Source organism: Grammomys surdaster, unplaced genomic scaffold (genome assembly GCF_004785775.1).
Source record: "Grammomys surdaster isolate TR1022 unplaced genomic scaffold, NIH_TR_1.0 310, whole genome shotgun sequence".
Lineage (NCBI taxonomy): Eukaryota > Metazoa > Chordata > Mammalia > Rodentia > Muridae > Grammomys > Grammomys surdaster.
This window is the reverse complement of record NW_021604729.1, coordinates 831,137-844,201: the sequence shown is the minus strand read 5'-3', so window position 1 is coordinate 844,201 and position 13,065 is coordinate 831,137. Positions and strand designations below refer to the sequence as shown.

The 13,065-nt window shown below is 49.6% G+C and overlaps 1 protein-coding gene across 1 annotated transcript; it reads right to left on the bottom strand.

Annotated features, from left to right (window-relative positions):
- Positions 1-598: 598 nt before the first annotated feature.
- Tkfc (triokinase and FMN cyclase) lies at positions 599-12,685 on the bottom strand. Its single transcript, XM_028777438.1, has 17 exons — positions 12,498-12,685; positions 8,986-9,175; positions 7,753-7,863; positions 7,480-7,661; positions 5,699-5,777; positions 5,312-5,401; positions 4,713-4,747; positions 4,552-4,636; positions 4,367-4,456; positions 3,628-3,744; positions 3,143-3,262; positions 2,873-3,010; positions 2,085-2,191; positions 1,885-1,988; positions 1,731-1,764; positions 1,545-1,634; positions 599-1,192 (listed from the first exon to the last, which is right to left on the bottom strand). Exons 1-17 carry the CDS (start codon positions 12,498-12,500, stop codon positions 1,031-1,033), a joined length of 1,737 nt encoding a protein of 578 aa, XP_028633271.1. The 5' UTR covers positions 12,501-12,685; the 3' UTR covers positions 599-1,030.
- Between the last annotated feature and the right edge of the window lie 380 nt (positions 12,686-13,065).

The following is a 13,065-nucleotide window of genomic DNA, read 5'->3' as shown; positions in this document are numbered from 1 at the left end:
ATTCAAGTTGTTAGACCTACAGGCTACTGACCAGTGAGCTGTCTTGAGATGGGTATTATTCAGTTTTACAGATCTCTACTGGCCAAATATGGGCATGAGTTCCCATTGCTGGCTTAAAACAGAACCAGACTTCATGTCATGGATAGGACCTGCTAGTGCCTTGACTCACCTCCCTACACTGAGGATGGCATGCCCAGTCTGAGCTGTGTTGTGTGTATGGCGTCTCCACCAGGCACCAGTCATCTGCCTTTCAGCTGGTCAGGACATAGGCAATAATTGCTCTAGACAGACCTTGGAACTGATATGACTACAGCTTCTGAGCTATACCAGAGCCTCAAAACACAGTAAGTCTATGTCTTCTGGGAACCCAATGCCCATGTAATTTCTGAAGACTCTCTCAGTTGTTGATCTGGTGAAGAGAAAAACCTCTTTGCCACTCTGCTGTACATTGGCATGCTGTGTGCTGGAAAAGGAAAGGGGAGCCCCGGGGAGCAGCCCCTAGGGAAGCAGCCCAGCTGAGCAGAACTTGTATGGAGCACAGGTGATGAAGTGCCTGCCAAGAGATGGGTCATGGTCACTGTAATCAGGGATCAAGTCCTATGGCTTCAATGGATTTTATTAGCTTTCTTTCATATACTGACTGGGTATAGGAGGCCTTCCAGAGGAAGAGGCCTAGGATCTTGAAACCAAATAGGTATACCCAGTTAGAGGCTATGTTGTACTCAGGAAAAGCCAAATCACTGACATCCAAAGCTGGTTAGGGTTGGGTGGACAAGATCTGAGGGACTCCTCTTCCTGAGGAGGGAAAGAACAGTGCTGTCCAGGCATGTGACCAACCCAGCTGATACTATCTTCATGGAACAGTTCTGGAGGTGGGGAAGAATGTCCTGCTCCATGCAGAGGATGGGTGTCGGGGAGGGAGGGAGGGAGGGAGGGAGGGAGGGAGGGAGGGAGGGAAGGAGGGAGAGAGGAGACCATCTGAAGGCAAGAGGAAGTAACAAACAGGGAGAGGAGCTGAGGAGAAGAGCAGTTATGCTCCCTGTGTCTGCAAGACCTCCAGGATGGCACGGAAGATGGCAGCGACTGCGACTGCTCCAGGGTCTGGCTGATCTAGTTGTGCAGAGCTGATATAACTAGCTCTCCCAGCACCAGCTTCCATGTTCTTGGTGGCCTCAGCTGCAGCTTCAGCACTCTGAGGAACAGTGGAAGTTGGCTCCAGAACATGATAGTAGGCTCCTGGGCCCTGAAATCTGAGCCTAGATCCTTTGTCCCATTCTTCCAGGAATCTCTGAACCATCATCCAGTGGAAAGGTCACCTCTTATCTGCTTCCGGCAAGGAAAGGGGCCCATATTTGCTGAGCCTCAGCCCAGGTACTAGGCTAGGCTTAATGTATCTTCCTGGCAACATAAGTACTTTCTGAGATAGGTACCTACCCATTTTATAAAGGTGGAAATGACAGTGAAAAGAGGCCATTGACTTGCTTAAGGCCATCTAGAGATTGGAGCTTGGTGGCTTCTTGATTCTCCAGCTGAGTGTCACTCACCTTGACTGCTTTAGTCAGGACTGGGAGGAGACTGGCCCCTGGGCTCTTCCAGGCTTGGAGCTCCTGTGCTGCTGCCCACAGAGAATCCAGCTGGACAAGGTCAGAAAAAGGGGGGTTAAGAAGCCCTGACCCTAAGGGTAGCTTTAGGGCTTGTAGACTCAAAAGGGGAACACCCTGAGTACATACCATTGTCCTGTCTCCTGGTGCAGCCTTTCCATACCTGGCAGAATGAGCAAGGTGGTTACTTTAAGTGTAAGGACAATGTCTAGCTGGGAGCAGAACCATCTATCAATCACCTCCCAGCACAGCCCTGGTGTTAAGACATGGGGTGCTGGCTCACTTCTGCATGGCATCTAGGCCGGCATCCATGGCAGCAGACCAGGTTGGGAGGTCAGTCTTGGCCTTGAGAGGCTGGGCAGCTGCAGTCAGGAACAGGCCATAGAGCTGGGGAGGACCAAAATGCTAATTACACAGAGCTGGCCGGCACCCAGCCAAGCCTGCATCCCTCCCCATCAGTCTGCCCCTTCAACTTCTACTCACCGCCCCAGATGAGCCTCCCATCCTCTCCAGCAGCAGGACAGACAGTTTGGAGAGTACCTGGGCAGGGCTGGCTAGAGTTGGGCCTTCCTTTAGCCAGCCCTGAATGGCTGCAAGTAGAGACAAGTGGCCCTTCAGAGGTGCTATCCACTTCCTTTTCTCTCCTTGATCTTTGCTAGTGTTTTCCTGATCAGTCTTATTTCCTGAAGAATATGTTTTCTACCTGCTTGTGTGTTTCTCTTCTCTTTACTATCACCCTATGTTGGCCTGGAAATTCTTATGAGCCACCATTGCCTGGCTTCATTCACGTCTGGAACCATGGAGATGAGATAGGAGCATCGCTTGGCTTCAGGTAGGTGCTGATTAATGACACTGTTTCTCTATGTAGCCCTGGCTGTCCTGGATCTCAACTGTAGAGCAGGCTGGCCTTGAACTCCGAAATCCACCAGCCTTTGCCTCCTGAGTGCTGGGATTAAAGTTGTGTGCCACCATTGTTCAGCTGAATCCATCTTTCTTGGACAGCGAGATAAACAGGGACTTTTGGTGGTGTGGGCAATTGGGAGTGCTAAGGGCAGCAGAATGGAGTTTCTTTCTGCAAGCACTCTCCTGATTTGTAGTGTGGGAAGCTCATTTCTCTTGGGAAAACAAGGTGAGAGGTATGGTGAATGGCCTCAGCTGGTGAAGGAAAGAAGCAACTCCATGAAAGCTCCTAAATGTCCTTGAAATTGTTTCATGGAATGTTCAAGCCTATGAGCTAGTATGCAATGCCCGAGTGTCCCAAAGAGGCCAACCTTTGGCAGCACGGCTATGGGTAGAACCACAATCTCCATCACCAGCAGCCCTGTCCAAGGCATTCAGGTGTTCCTCCAGTCCGATGAGGGTGGTGCACACCCGATCCAGCACGAGTGTCATCTGCTTCGATGGTACACCTAGAAAGGGGTCAGCATGGTAAACTCCACCAATGTGGGAAGTTTGGGTGCCAAGGTTTCTGTACACTACACTCAAGGCAAAGTCTTGACCACCAAGGATGATTGCCCCTCCTCATCAGCAGGACCCAGTACCTCCTGCTGCAGTGGCTTCAGGGGCTTCTAGAGGCTCTGTAGGAGCTGCCCGAATCCGTTTCTTCCCAGTCACAGAGACCTTGGGCATGTGAGGCCAGGCTTTTGCAGTAGTTTCAGCATCTAGAGGCAGCCAGGTAACTTTTTCAGACACGATCAAGTGGAGGTTAGACTCCCCACCTGGCCCTGAAGACTTGTTCCCTAAGCTGTCTACAAGAAGTGGGTCCAAACTGATAAGGATATGCTAAGTGTGTACTGCATGCTGAGGTGGAGATATGCCCTGGAGAAAGGGTAAGGCAGATGTGAGGAAGACACTAACACCAACTTTCCAGAGTTGGATGAGAGCTGAAGGCTGAAAAACCAGGGAAGGCCTCCCTCACAGGTCTAGAGCCCAGACTGTCACCTTCAGCCCTAATGTGGTCTCTAGGATAGAACCTGTGGGCACATGATGATTCCTTCTAGCAAGGCTTCCAGTGTCCAGCTCTCACCTATTAGCTTCAGCAGGGGTTCATCCACAAGCATCAAAGTAAGGGAAACACCTCGCATCTCTAGCGCTGACATGAAGGTACCCACCAGGGCACGGGCGACCTTCACCCCACGGCCCTCTGCAATGCCAAGCAAAGAAGCCTGTGAGTGGGAAAGGGAACTACCCAGAGCATCTTAAGAAGAAACCAAACAGCGAAACAAGGACTTCGAAGGCTGAAGTCTTTGATGAGTATGGAAATGGCATGACTTCCTCAGAGCGTCCGTTAGTGACAGCCCATTACCACATTCCTTGGATATATCCCCTCTTGGGGGACTGATGAGTTATAGCTCTCATTTACTGAGTTCTTAAAGGTGCCAGGTGTCTTGCCTATACTTGATCTCATTTAATTCTCATAGCCACCCTATAAGGCAGGTGTTGCTATTATAACTTCCAGACTCAGGACCCCAGCCGTTAAATGGCAAAAGTGACAATTGAACTCAAGCTTGTGTGACTCACTACTCAGCTGATGTTCTCGGCCATGACATGACACTGCCTCAGCTGCTTTTCTTATGCCCAGTTTCAAACCAGGTTCAAAGAGTTAAGGGAGTTGGGCATGGAGACAAAGGTAAGAGGATATTTGTGAGTTTAACACCAGTCTGGTCTACATAGTAAGCTCAGGCCAGCCAGGGCGACATAGTGAAACATTGTTTCAAGGAAAAAACAAACAAAGGGCTAATGGTCCTCTTGTACGGTAGGCTCACCCAGCAAGCGTATGGCAGCATCAGCTATGATGCTCAGTTCCAGGAAAGACAGGCCACCCAGATTGTTGACGATCAGCACTACTGAAGAGCCTGTTGATAGATGTGACACCCTCAGTGATACCTTTGGTGACTTCTGTGAAACGGGGCAGGAAAGGCTTGGAGAATGGGAACAACAGGCTACTCACCTGACTGTACAGACACATGGGATACATTGGAGGTGTCTGTCATGTGGTCAAGCATAAGAGTGACGATCTGATCAACAGGTGCTATCTGTCAGAAGAAGTAGCAGTGAGCCATGTCTGGGCACCCTTGGGGCTGGGCTAGGCCGAGCAGGGTGTCTGTTTACCTTGATCCGTTGAACACCGGCTTCCCCATGGATCCCTATGGAGAGATGTGGTCATTACTGGTTGGCTCACAGCCTGCTAATTGTCTTCCCATGCTTTTATCAGTGGCACACAGTATTCAGCACTAGACTAGGCACAATGGGTGTGGAAAGTGGGTAGAAAACGAGTAATGGAACAGGGCAGCAGATGGCGTGGCAGTAGAGCTAGCTGAGAAGTCATAGAAGCTGGGGGACACTAATACCTATTGTGTTAGAAACACAAGGGAAGAAGTGGAACATGTCAGTCACAGAAAAGGTGTCCTTTGGACTAAAGGGTCCTGTGCACTGGGGCTGGAGCAGGAGGACACGGACTGATATGAGTAAAGGCGGATAGGAGGAACATGGCTCCTGTGTCCGCAGCCTGGGCACAGATGGCAAACTAGATAAAGGTAGGCAGGATAAAGACTAGGCTATGCCTCAAGTGCACACCTCTGAGTCCAGAGACCACCTGAGGGACATCAAATAAGCAGGAAGGACTAGCTGGACAACTCCAAGACCTCTTAGGCAGGCAAAACTCAAGGCAAAGACCAGTCATGGCAGGGGCATGGTAGGCACAGGCTTACCCAGGCCTAGCTCCATTTCATCAGCTGCAAGCTCAAACGTGCGTGTGGCACCAGGGACACTGCAGGAAGACAAGCTTACCCCCAGGGTACCTAGGAAACATGAAGCATAAAAGAGATGGTGATTCTATTGTTTGCAGCAGGTGGAAAGATGGCAGCAGCAATGCCAAGGATGCCCTGGCCATGAGCATCCTCTTCTCTAAGCAGGCTGCCCAACTCTTCATCTCAGGAAGAGAGTCTAAACTTTGGTACCCAGGGCTGCCAGGCTCTCTCCAGAGGATCTTCTAGCCTCCAGGAAATAACTTGGAAAGGCTCCTAGTGCAACTGGTAGGAGCCTGCTCTGAGTCCTCATGTCTGAGACAATCCTCCCATCCCTGGGCTGGCACTCACCCATGGTCTTGGCGATCATGCTCACCCTCTTTGTGATCTCCTCCAGCTCCATACCTTCCTCAGCCAGAGCACCTGCCACCTGTAGCCACCCAGAGAGAGGGGGGAATGGTGCATGGAGGAATCACTGGGTCAGTGGGAGCAGAAGAGAGGCTGGGAAGAACTTTCTTGTTGGGAGAACCTCAGGATTTCTACACTAAACCTGGTCCATCACATTTAAGGTAGAAGAATGACCTCTCCTCACCTCACAACATACCTGCTTAGAGGAGTCTTCAAGAGTTTCTGTTTGGGAATGGGTGTGTGGCTCCATGGTAGAAGGCTTTCCTAGCATGCATAAAACCTATTTCCAGTAATCAGTCAACCTCTCTCTCTCTCTCTCTCTCTCTCTCTCTCTCTCTCTCTCTCTCTCTCTCTCTCTCTCTCCCTCTCTCCCCTTCCACCCTCTCCCTCATCTTCTTCCCTCTAGTCTAGTAGAGCTGGAATGGACTTTTAAATAGAGAAATGGCCTAGAGAAGGGGTTATTTGTTCAGTGTCACAGAGCCCATTGCTGATCATTTTCCTGATGCACAGAGCTTTCTCCCATAGCTCCATTTACTCTCACTCCACTCATTTATCCACCTGTTACTGTTTTCAACAAGAATCTACTGAGCTGGAAAGGAAAAAGGATGACTTAATCACAGTCCTGCTTTCAAGGAACTCAGGAGTCTGAGGAAGAGAAGCAAAGACACAAATTGAAGATTACTGCCAGGTGACACATGTATCAGGAGTAGCTCAGGGTGCCGAGGCCATCAGGCAGAGTACCATGTGGAGCACCATCAGCCTCTACAGAATGTCAGGGGTCAGCCAGGCCACAGAAAGGATTGTGCAGGGCACAGATGTGACATACATAAAGGCACAGAGATGAGCTCCAGTCCAACAGGTACAGGGAGCGATCTGATGTTCACAGAGCATTAGGAGAAGGTAAAGACACTGTGTGGTGAGGTGGGACAGGAGTGTGCTGGCGGTGGAGTGGCTGGAGAGGTGGCTCAGCAGTTAAAAGCACTTGCTGCTCTTGTACAGGATCCAGGTTTGGTTCCCAGTACCCACATGGCAGCTCAAACTGTCTCTAACTCCAGTTCCAGGGGCTCCTACACCCTCTTCTGGCCTCCCTTGGAACTGGAGTTACAGTCAATGGTGACCTACCATGTAAGTGATGGGAACTGAACCCAGGTCCTCTGCAAGAGCAGCCAGTGATCTTAACTGCTGGACTACTTCTCCAGCCCTCAAAGAAATAAATTAAAAGAGTGTGGTGGGCAGCCCAATCAAGGGGCTTGAGCTGCCTGTGGGAACCCAAGGTATTCTCAGCGAGATAAAAATTGGGCATATATATCCTGTTTTTGTTCTTTTGACACAGTCTCACTATGTTGTCCAAGCTGGTTTCAAATTCAAAACCCTCTAGTCTCAGCCTTCTGTATTTTATAAAGACACCTCTGGGGTCAGTGTGGGCAGCTGACTGGCAAGGCAGGAGTGCAGGAAGCAAATACAGTAGCCTAGTGAGAAGAAGGTAAGTGCAGTTGTGACCCAGTGTGAAGGTAGTTGGGGCAGATAAAAGGACCTGTCCTGCACTGGAAGAAGAGCTAGGAAGGGGCAAGTGACTACATCTCCCCATATGAAGGGAAGGGAAGAGACCTGGTTTAGGAGGATGCCTGCATTCTAGGGTTAATGGCTGTAGTAATGGTGGAGACTTGGTGGGTCAGGGAAAAGAAATGGCTGGTGACTCAGTGTCCCAGGGTGGGGAGGCTAACCTTGTGGATAAGTATTGTGCCACACAGGCCACGCCGGCCTGCCTTCTTCAGGACAGTGAAGGCGCTGTCATCCTCAACTACCACCATCTCCACAGAGATGCCCTCAACCTTGGCCTGCTCCATGGCAAGTCCAAAGTTGAGCCGGTCCCCAGTGTAGTTCTTCACAATGAGGAGGGTGCCCGCTGCAGGAGCAGAAGCATGGTATCATTAAGCCTTGCCTTATCCACCCCACAGTGCCCACCCACAGCATTCTTTCCTACATGCAAACCTGACCTGTGCCTGCCTGGGCCACAGCTCTAATGGCTGCCAGGATACTGCCCACAGGAGGAGAGGCAAACACAGATCCTGCAATGACACCTGTCAGCATTCCTTTCCCGATAAAACCTGGAGAAAGAGAAATAAAGGTGCTGGGTAGAATCTAGATCTGTTATCCCTGGGCTTCCCACATACCTGAGATCCATGTAGGTAAGCCCTACTATGCACTTGTGCTATGGCTAGCCCCTACACAGGAGAAATCTTGAAGGAGCTTCCCTTGACCTCCCACCCTGAAGAACTCTGTCTACTCCCACCATTTTCTGTTCTTCCTCCTGTTCTTCTTCTTTTACATAAAATTTTGGAAAAAGATTTGTTTTATTATATTTGAGTGTTTTGCAAGTGTGTGTATATGTGCACTGTGGTCTCACATGTGTGCCTAGTGCTTGTGGAGGTCAGAGAGGTCAGTGGTTCCCCTGACACTGGAGTTACAGATGGTTGTGAGCTGCTATGTCAGTGCCGGGAACTGAACCCCGGTCTTCTGCAAGAACAAATACTTTTAAGTGCTGAGTCATCTCTCCTGCTCCTCACTGTTTATTCTAGTGTCTGGCACAACCCGTAAGGCTCTCTGACTCAAATCTGTCTTCCCAGAGTGGGGCATAAAAGTTCTACAGAGGAGGATCTTGCCTGATTCACATGTGTGCTCTGTACAGGACCAAGTATACAGTGGGCTCACTAGTATGTGCTGGATGAATGAACAGAATCCTGAGCGTGGACAGAAAGAGTAAGCTGACATAAAGTCTGAGGCCTGCTGTAGGAGCTCCTCATGAGGACCATATCCCTGGCATCAAACAGGAACTTAGCTAGGATGGTTCGTCTGTGGGAAAAGGCATGACAGGGTTCCAGAAGAGGGGTCCTAATTTGTGTTTGCAGGGTCAAGAAAGTTTCATGGAGGTGTTGGGTCAGTTGGACTGGAAAAACAGGCCAGGAAGACTTTTGAAATCACCAACTCTTGAGACTGGGAGAGCCTGGGGGTAATCTGGCTCAACCTTGCATTTCTAGAGCTGTAAGAATCCAGGTGCAGAGACAGGCTGTGACTGGGCGTGGAGTAGCTGCGGGCAGTGGGAAGATGGAGACCGGGCCCATTCCTAACTCTGGCCTCATTGTCTGGTACCTCACACTCGCTCTGAGGATCTCCCAGGATCCCTACTCTGTTCTGGCCAGCACCCCTTACAAATAACACAAGATACTCACCGGCATGGGCAGGCTCATGGCCTGAGCCTCCACCTGACAGAAGTGCTACCTGGCCCTTGAGGCTGTCCAGGTCAGAACGTAGGGCCACACGGTGTCCTTGCAAGAGCTGCAAGTCAGGGTTAGAGGCTACTACCCCAGCAAGGGCATCATCAGCACACCCTTCCACAGAATTCACCATCTTCTTGGAGATCTGTAGAAGAAGAGCAAGAAACGAGGTTCAGAGTGTGGTCAGCAGGGACCCCCATCTTACCTTCCCAGCAACATTACTGTGCCAAATTTCCCCAGGAGTTTCATGCCAGGGGAAAGGAATCACAGAAGCCACCTAGGAATTCTAAAGACACAGTGGTGCCTTGAGTACCAGGTAGATGTGCCTTGACTTCTCAACTTTTAACTTTTTATTCAGTGTTTATTTAACTAATAGGCCTTTATTCCATGATTTCTCTGTATCCTGAAAACCAGTTTCAATGTAAAGCAAATGGGGAAGTTGGTGTCCTCACTAGAAAAAAAAAAAATAATGAGATTGGGGCCCTGGCTGTTTCTGTTAGAGGAGGTAGGTTTTAGGTTGAGGCTCCTATGATGGGGGAGAACCTGGGCAGGCCCCACACCCACCCAGTTGATACCACAACTGATTTTCATGGGCTAGAGCTAGACCTCTCATGCGGGGTGGCGGGGCCCAGTGCTTGGCCCTGCATGTTCACAGAGACTAAGATGCTATTCCTGCCCTCCATGGGAACACAGATATCATTCTTACATGCTATGTGAGAAGTACATACACCTGCGTGGCAGTACAGAGGAAAAGGACCTCAGTCTCCTGAAGGGACCTGGGAAGTCTTTATGAAGAACAAGAAAGAGACATGTAGGCATTGGGAAGGGGGGTGGGAGGTATACTGGGCAGAAGGAAGCATAAGCCAAGATATGGGGTATATAATAGAATAGTGGCTCCTAGAAGCATCAGGGTGACATAGTGTCGCAAGCAATGTGGTTGGCAAGAAGAGGGAGGCAGAGGCCTCACAGGCCACAGGAAGAATCTTGTGAAAACGAATTGTTAGGGTCAAAGCCTCAGCTCTAGGAGCCTAATAAACTATTCTCAGCTACATGTCCTCAACAGGTCAATTAAAGAAACACCAGTAAAAAGCAGAGACAGGAGATTTATCAATTTACTTATAATTTATGTTTTATAATAATTTATCAAATTGTTTATTATTCATCAATTCATCAATATGTCCTTACTGGGAGGAGGAACAAATAAAGAGGTCCAGGGATACTCCCCCATGTCCAAGGCCATCTTCAGGGCACTGATATGAGGTTTAGGTTTAAATAGAGAGCAAGAAGTATGAATAGTCTAGTAGTTCTAGCTGGGTATGGTAGCACAGGCCTTAGGAGGTGGAGGCTGGAGGGTCTCGAGTTCAAGGTTAGCATCAGCTACACAGAAAGTTGGCGGCCAGCCTGAGCTATAGGAGACCCATGTGTCTCAAACTGACACATAAAAACTGAAATAAGCCAGGTTGTGCTGATGTATGCCTTTAATTCCAGAACTCAGGAGACAGAAACAAAACAAACATACAAATAAATAGATATAAAAAATAAAACGCTGAAACAAATACAAAAAAAAAAAAAAAAAGAGCCTAGTCAGTTCCGGTCAAGGTGTGGTTCTGCCTGACGCTGACTCATCCCTCTCTTGCAGGTGGCTGAAACTCTGTCACAAACATGTGGAATCTCTTCCTGGCTGTTGCCCCTGGCTAGTGTCAGGGCTTCTGTCTTTACCTCCCCCAGCTTGAGATTCCTGGGAAAATTCCAATTGCTTGCAGGCATTGTTTCAGCAGTCTGATAGCTAATAGGAAGGGGTGAAATGTCTCTTTGGAATGTCTGCATTCTGCCAAGGCAGTTACACTGTGAGCTATGGGCCTGCTTAGGAGAGAGGGTGTGCAAAGGCTGGCCTAAGAACCCTGGAGAATACCTCTGGGTTCAGCTGAGTCTTTACAGGGTGTGTAGTCAGAGGGGAGCTATGTGAGACCAGAATAGTTGTGAGCCCGGGCTCTGGAGTCAGTGGGACTTGGTATCAAACACCATGTCTGCCTATGGTTAGCTATGAGAACTCAGACAAACATCTGTTTTGGGCTCAAGTCTTCCTCTGGGAAACAGTGATTCACTAGGGTTTATACCAGTGTTATGAGAAAAGCTCACTAAAAAGGTGCTACAGTCCCTTTTGTGAACAGGCTTTGAAAAGCTGGAGCTAGCTAAATTACTGTTGTGGGCTGGGATGCAGCCGGGCTGGCCGCCTTTGTCCTCAGGAGGCAAGAAAAGTGAGCCTCAAAGTGGATCCAGAGGAGACTGCTGGCGCCACCTAGTGGTCGCAGCTGACCTAGACCTCCGCAAAACACACTTCCTGCCTCTTTTCTGAGCCTTTATGCAAAATGAAGTGCCGTGTCTTCTTGTCAGGTTTTCCTTCATTTACCAAGGGCCAAGGCCATAATACCTGCTTAAGGATGACAAGAGTAGCCCTGGTCAGCAGACAACAAGCAGAATAAGATGAGCTCCACTTCTTAAGCACTAAGAGCCAGACCCATTTCTAAGTACTTATGAACATGTCTAATTTAATTTTCCCAACAACCCTTTGGAGGTAAGATTAGTACAAACAACAGAAAACTGAAGCTCCACAAATGACTGTGCACAAAGTCATACAGCCAGCCAATGCCTGGACCCGCCAGGTTCATCCCAGCCACATGCTGTTTTTCCAAGTGGCTAGAGCCACAGGCACAGGGTGGGGAAAGGGGGATCCCTGCGTAAGTGTGGTGCTGGTGTCAATTCCAAGCCTAACCTCCCTTCAAGAGATTCCCAACCATTCCTGCACCAGAGCCATGCCTGTTTCCCAGTAACACAAGGGGAAGGAAAGGCAAGAAAGGGGAGGTACTCTGTGAGGCCACTAGGATTCTAGTCTGATCAACACCGAGTGGCCACGTGCTAACAGGTCTTAGTCTGCCATTCTGCAGATAGGGATGGGGAGAGGAGAGGCTCAGAGAAGTCAAGCCTTTGGCACAGTAGTAACACAGTGGTGGGGTGAGGCTGAAATCGAGCCCAGATCTGTCCAAGATCAGGTTTAAAGCAGAGCCCGGGGACACTGAGAGCCTCCCTCCCACACTGCAGTCCCCTGCTCTGGGAGCAGCCCACACATGCAGAGGAGCAAGCGCCAGATCATTCTTCCCAGTTCCCTCCTTGACAAGCAAAGTGACTTATTACACAGCAAGTAACTTGTTGTTCTGATCTAAATGCATGACTGCGATCCTGGCCATAGCGGTGTCAGAGTCCCTCAGGTCAACCTCAGACCTGGCTTGGCCCAGTGCCCCACCCACAGGAAAGGGAACAGGGATTAAGCCTGGAGATACAAAATGAAACTCTTGTCTTCAGAACCTTAGGAGGCAGCATCCGCTCAGATGGGGAATAGAGAGATTCTGGGTGCTCAGAGTGGAGATCCCCATGGCCCTCCCTCTATTGTGGCTCCCCACAGGACTCACCATGGTGAGAAAGCTCTGAAACAAGCTCAGCTTACACTTCTGCTCTGAGATGCCGCAGGGTGGACAGTCCTGGCTGCTGCCTGGTCTGAAGTAGAGGCAGTAGCAGCAGCACCTACAAGTGGCAGAAAGGACTTGAGCTGCGGAAGGTACCGGCAACTGATTGGCAATATCATGCCTCCTGTGCCTTAAGAATTAGGGAGCTGCCTCAGACTTTGATCCAAGTCCAAACTCTAGTTCGTGGGCTAGGAATGGAGAGGAGCGTGGGGCTGACCAAAGTTCACACCCACAGTTGGCCAGAAGGCAATGTCTGGCATCATGTCCAGCTTAAAGCTGGGAAGGAGAAAATGTACAAAGATCTTTACCTTTCTAGCTGGCCACACTAGTAGTGAGTCAGCCCTGTGATCCTATTTTACTTCTGGAATACAGAAAGCTCTAGTGAGTTGTCTTAAGGATTGTGTTGGTAAGAGTTAGGACTTGAGCCCACGTGTAGCCTTGCTGCAAAGCCTAATGTTCCCATTAGTCAACCTGTTCTCCAGAGTTAAGCAGAGTCCCAGCTGAGGAAGTATAA

Bases quoted from the DNA above. Each gene is read 5' to 3' on its own strand.
- Tkfc (XM_028777438.1), bottom strand. The intron at 7,662-7,752 runs GTCAGGTTTGCA...CTGCTCCTGCAG, and splicing joins TGTGGCCCAGGCAGGCACAG to CGGGCACCCTCCTCATTGTG. The intron at 4,748-5,311 runs GTAAGCCTGTGC...ATCTCTCCATAG, and splicing joins TGAAATGGAGCTAGGCCTGG to GGATCCATGGGGAAGCCGGT.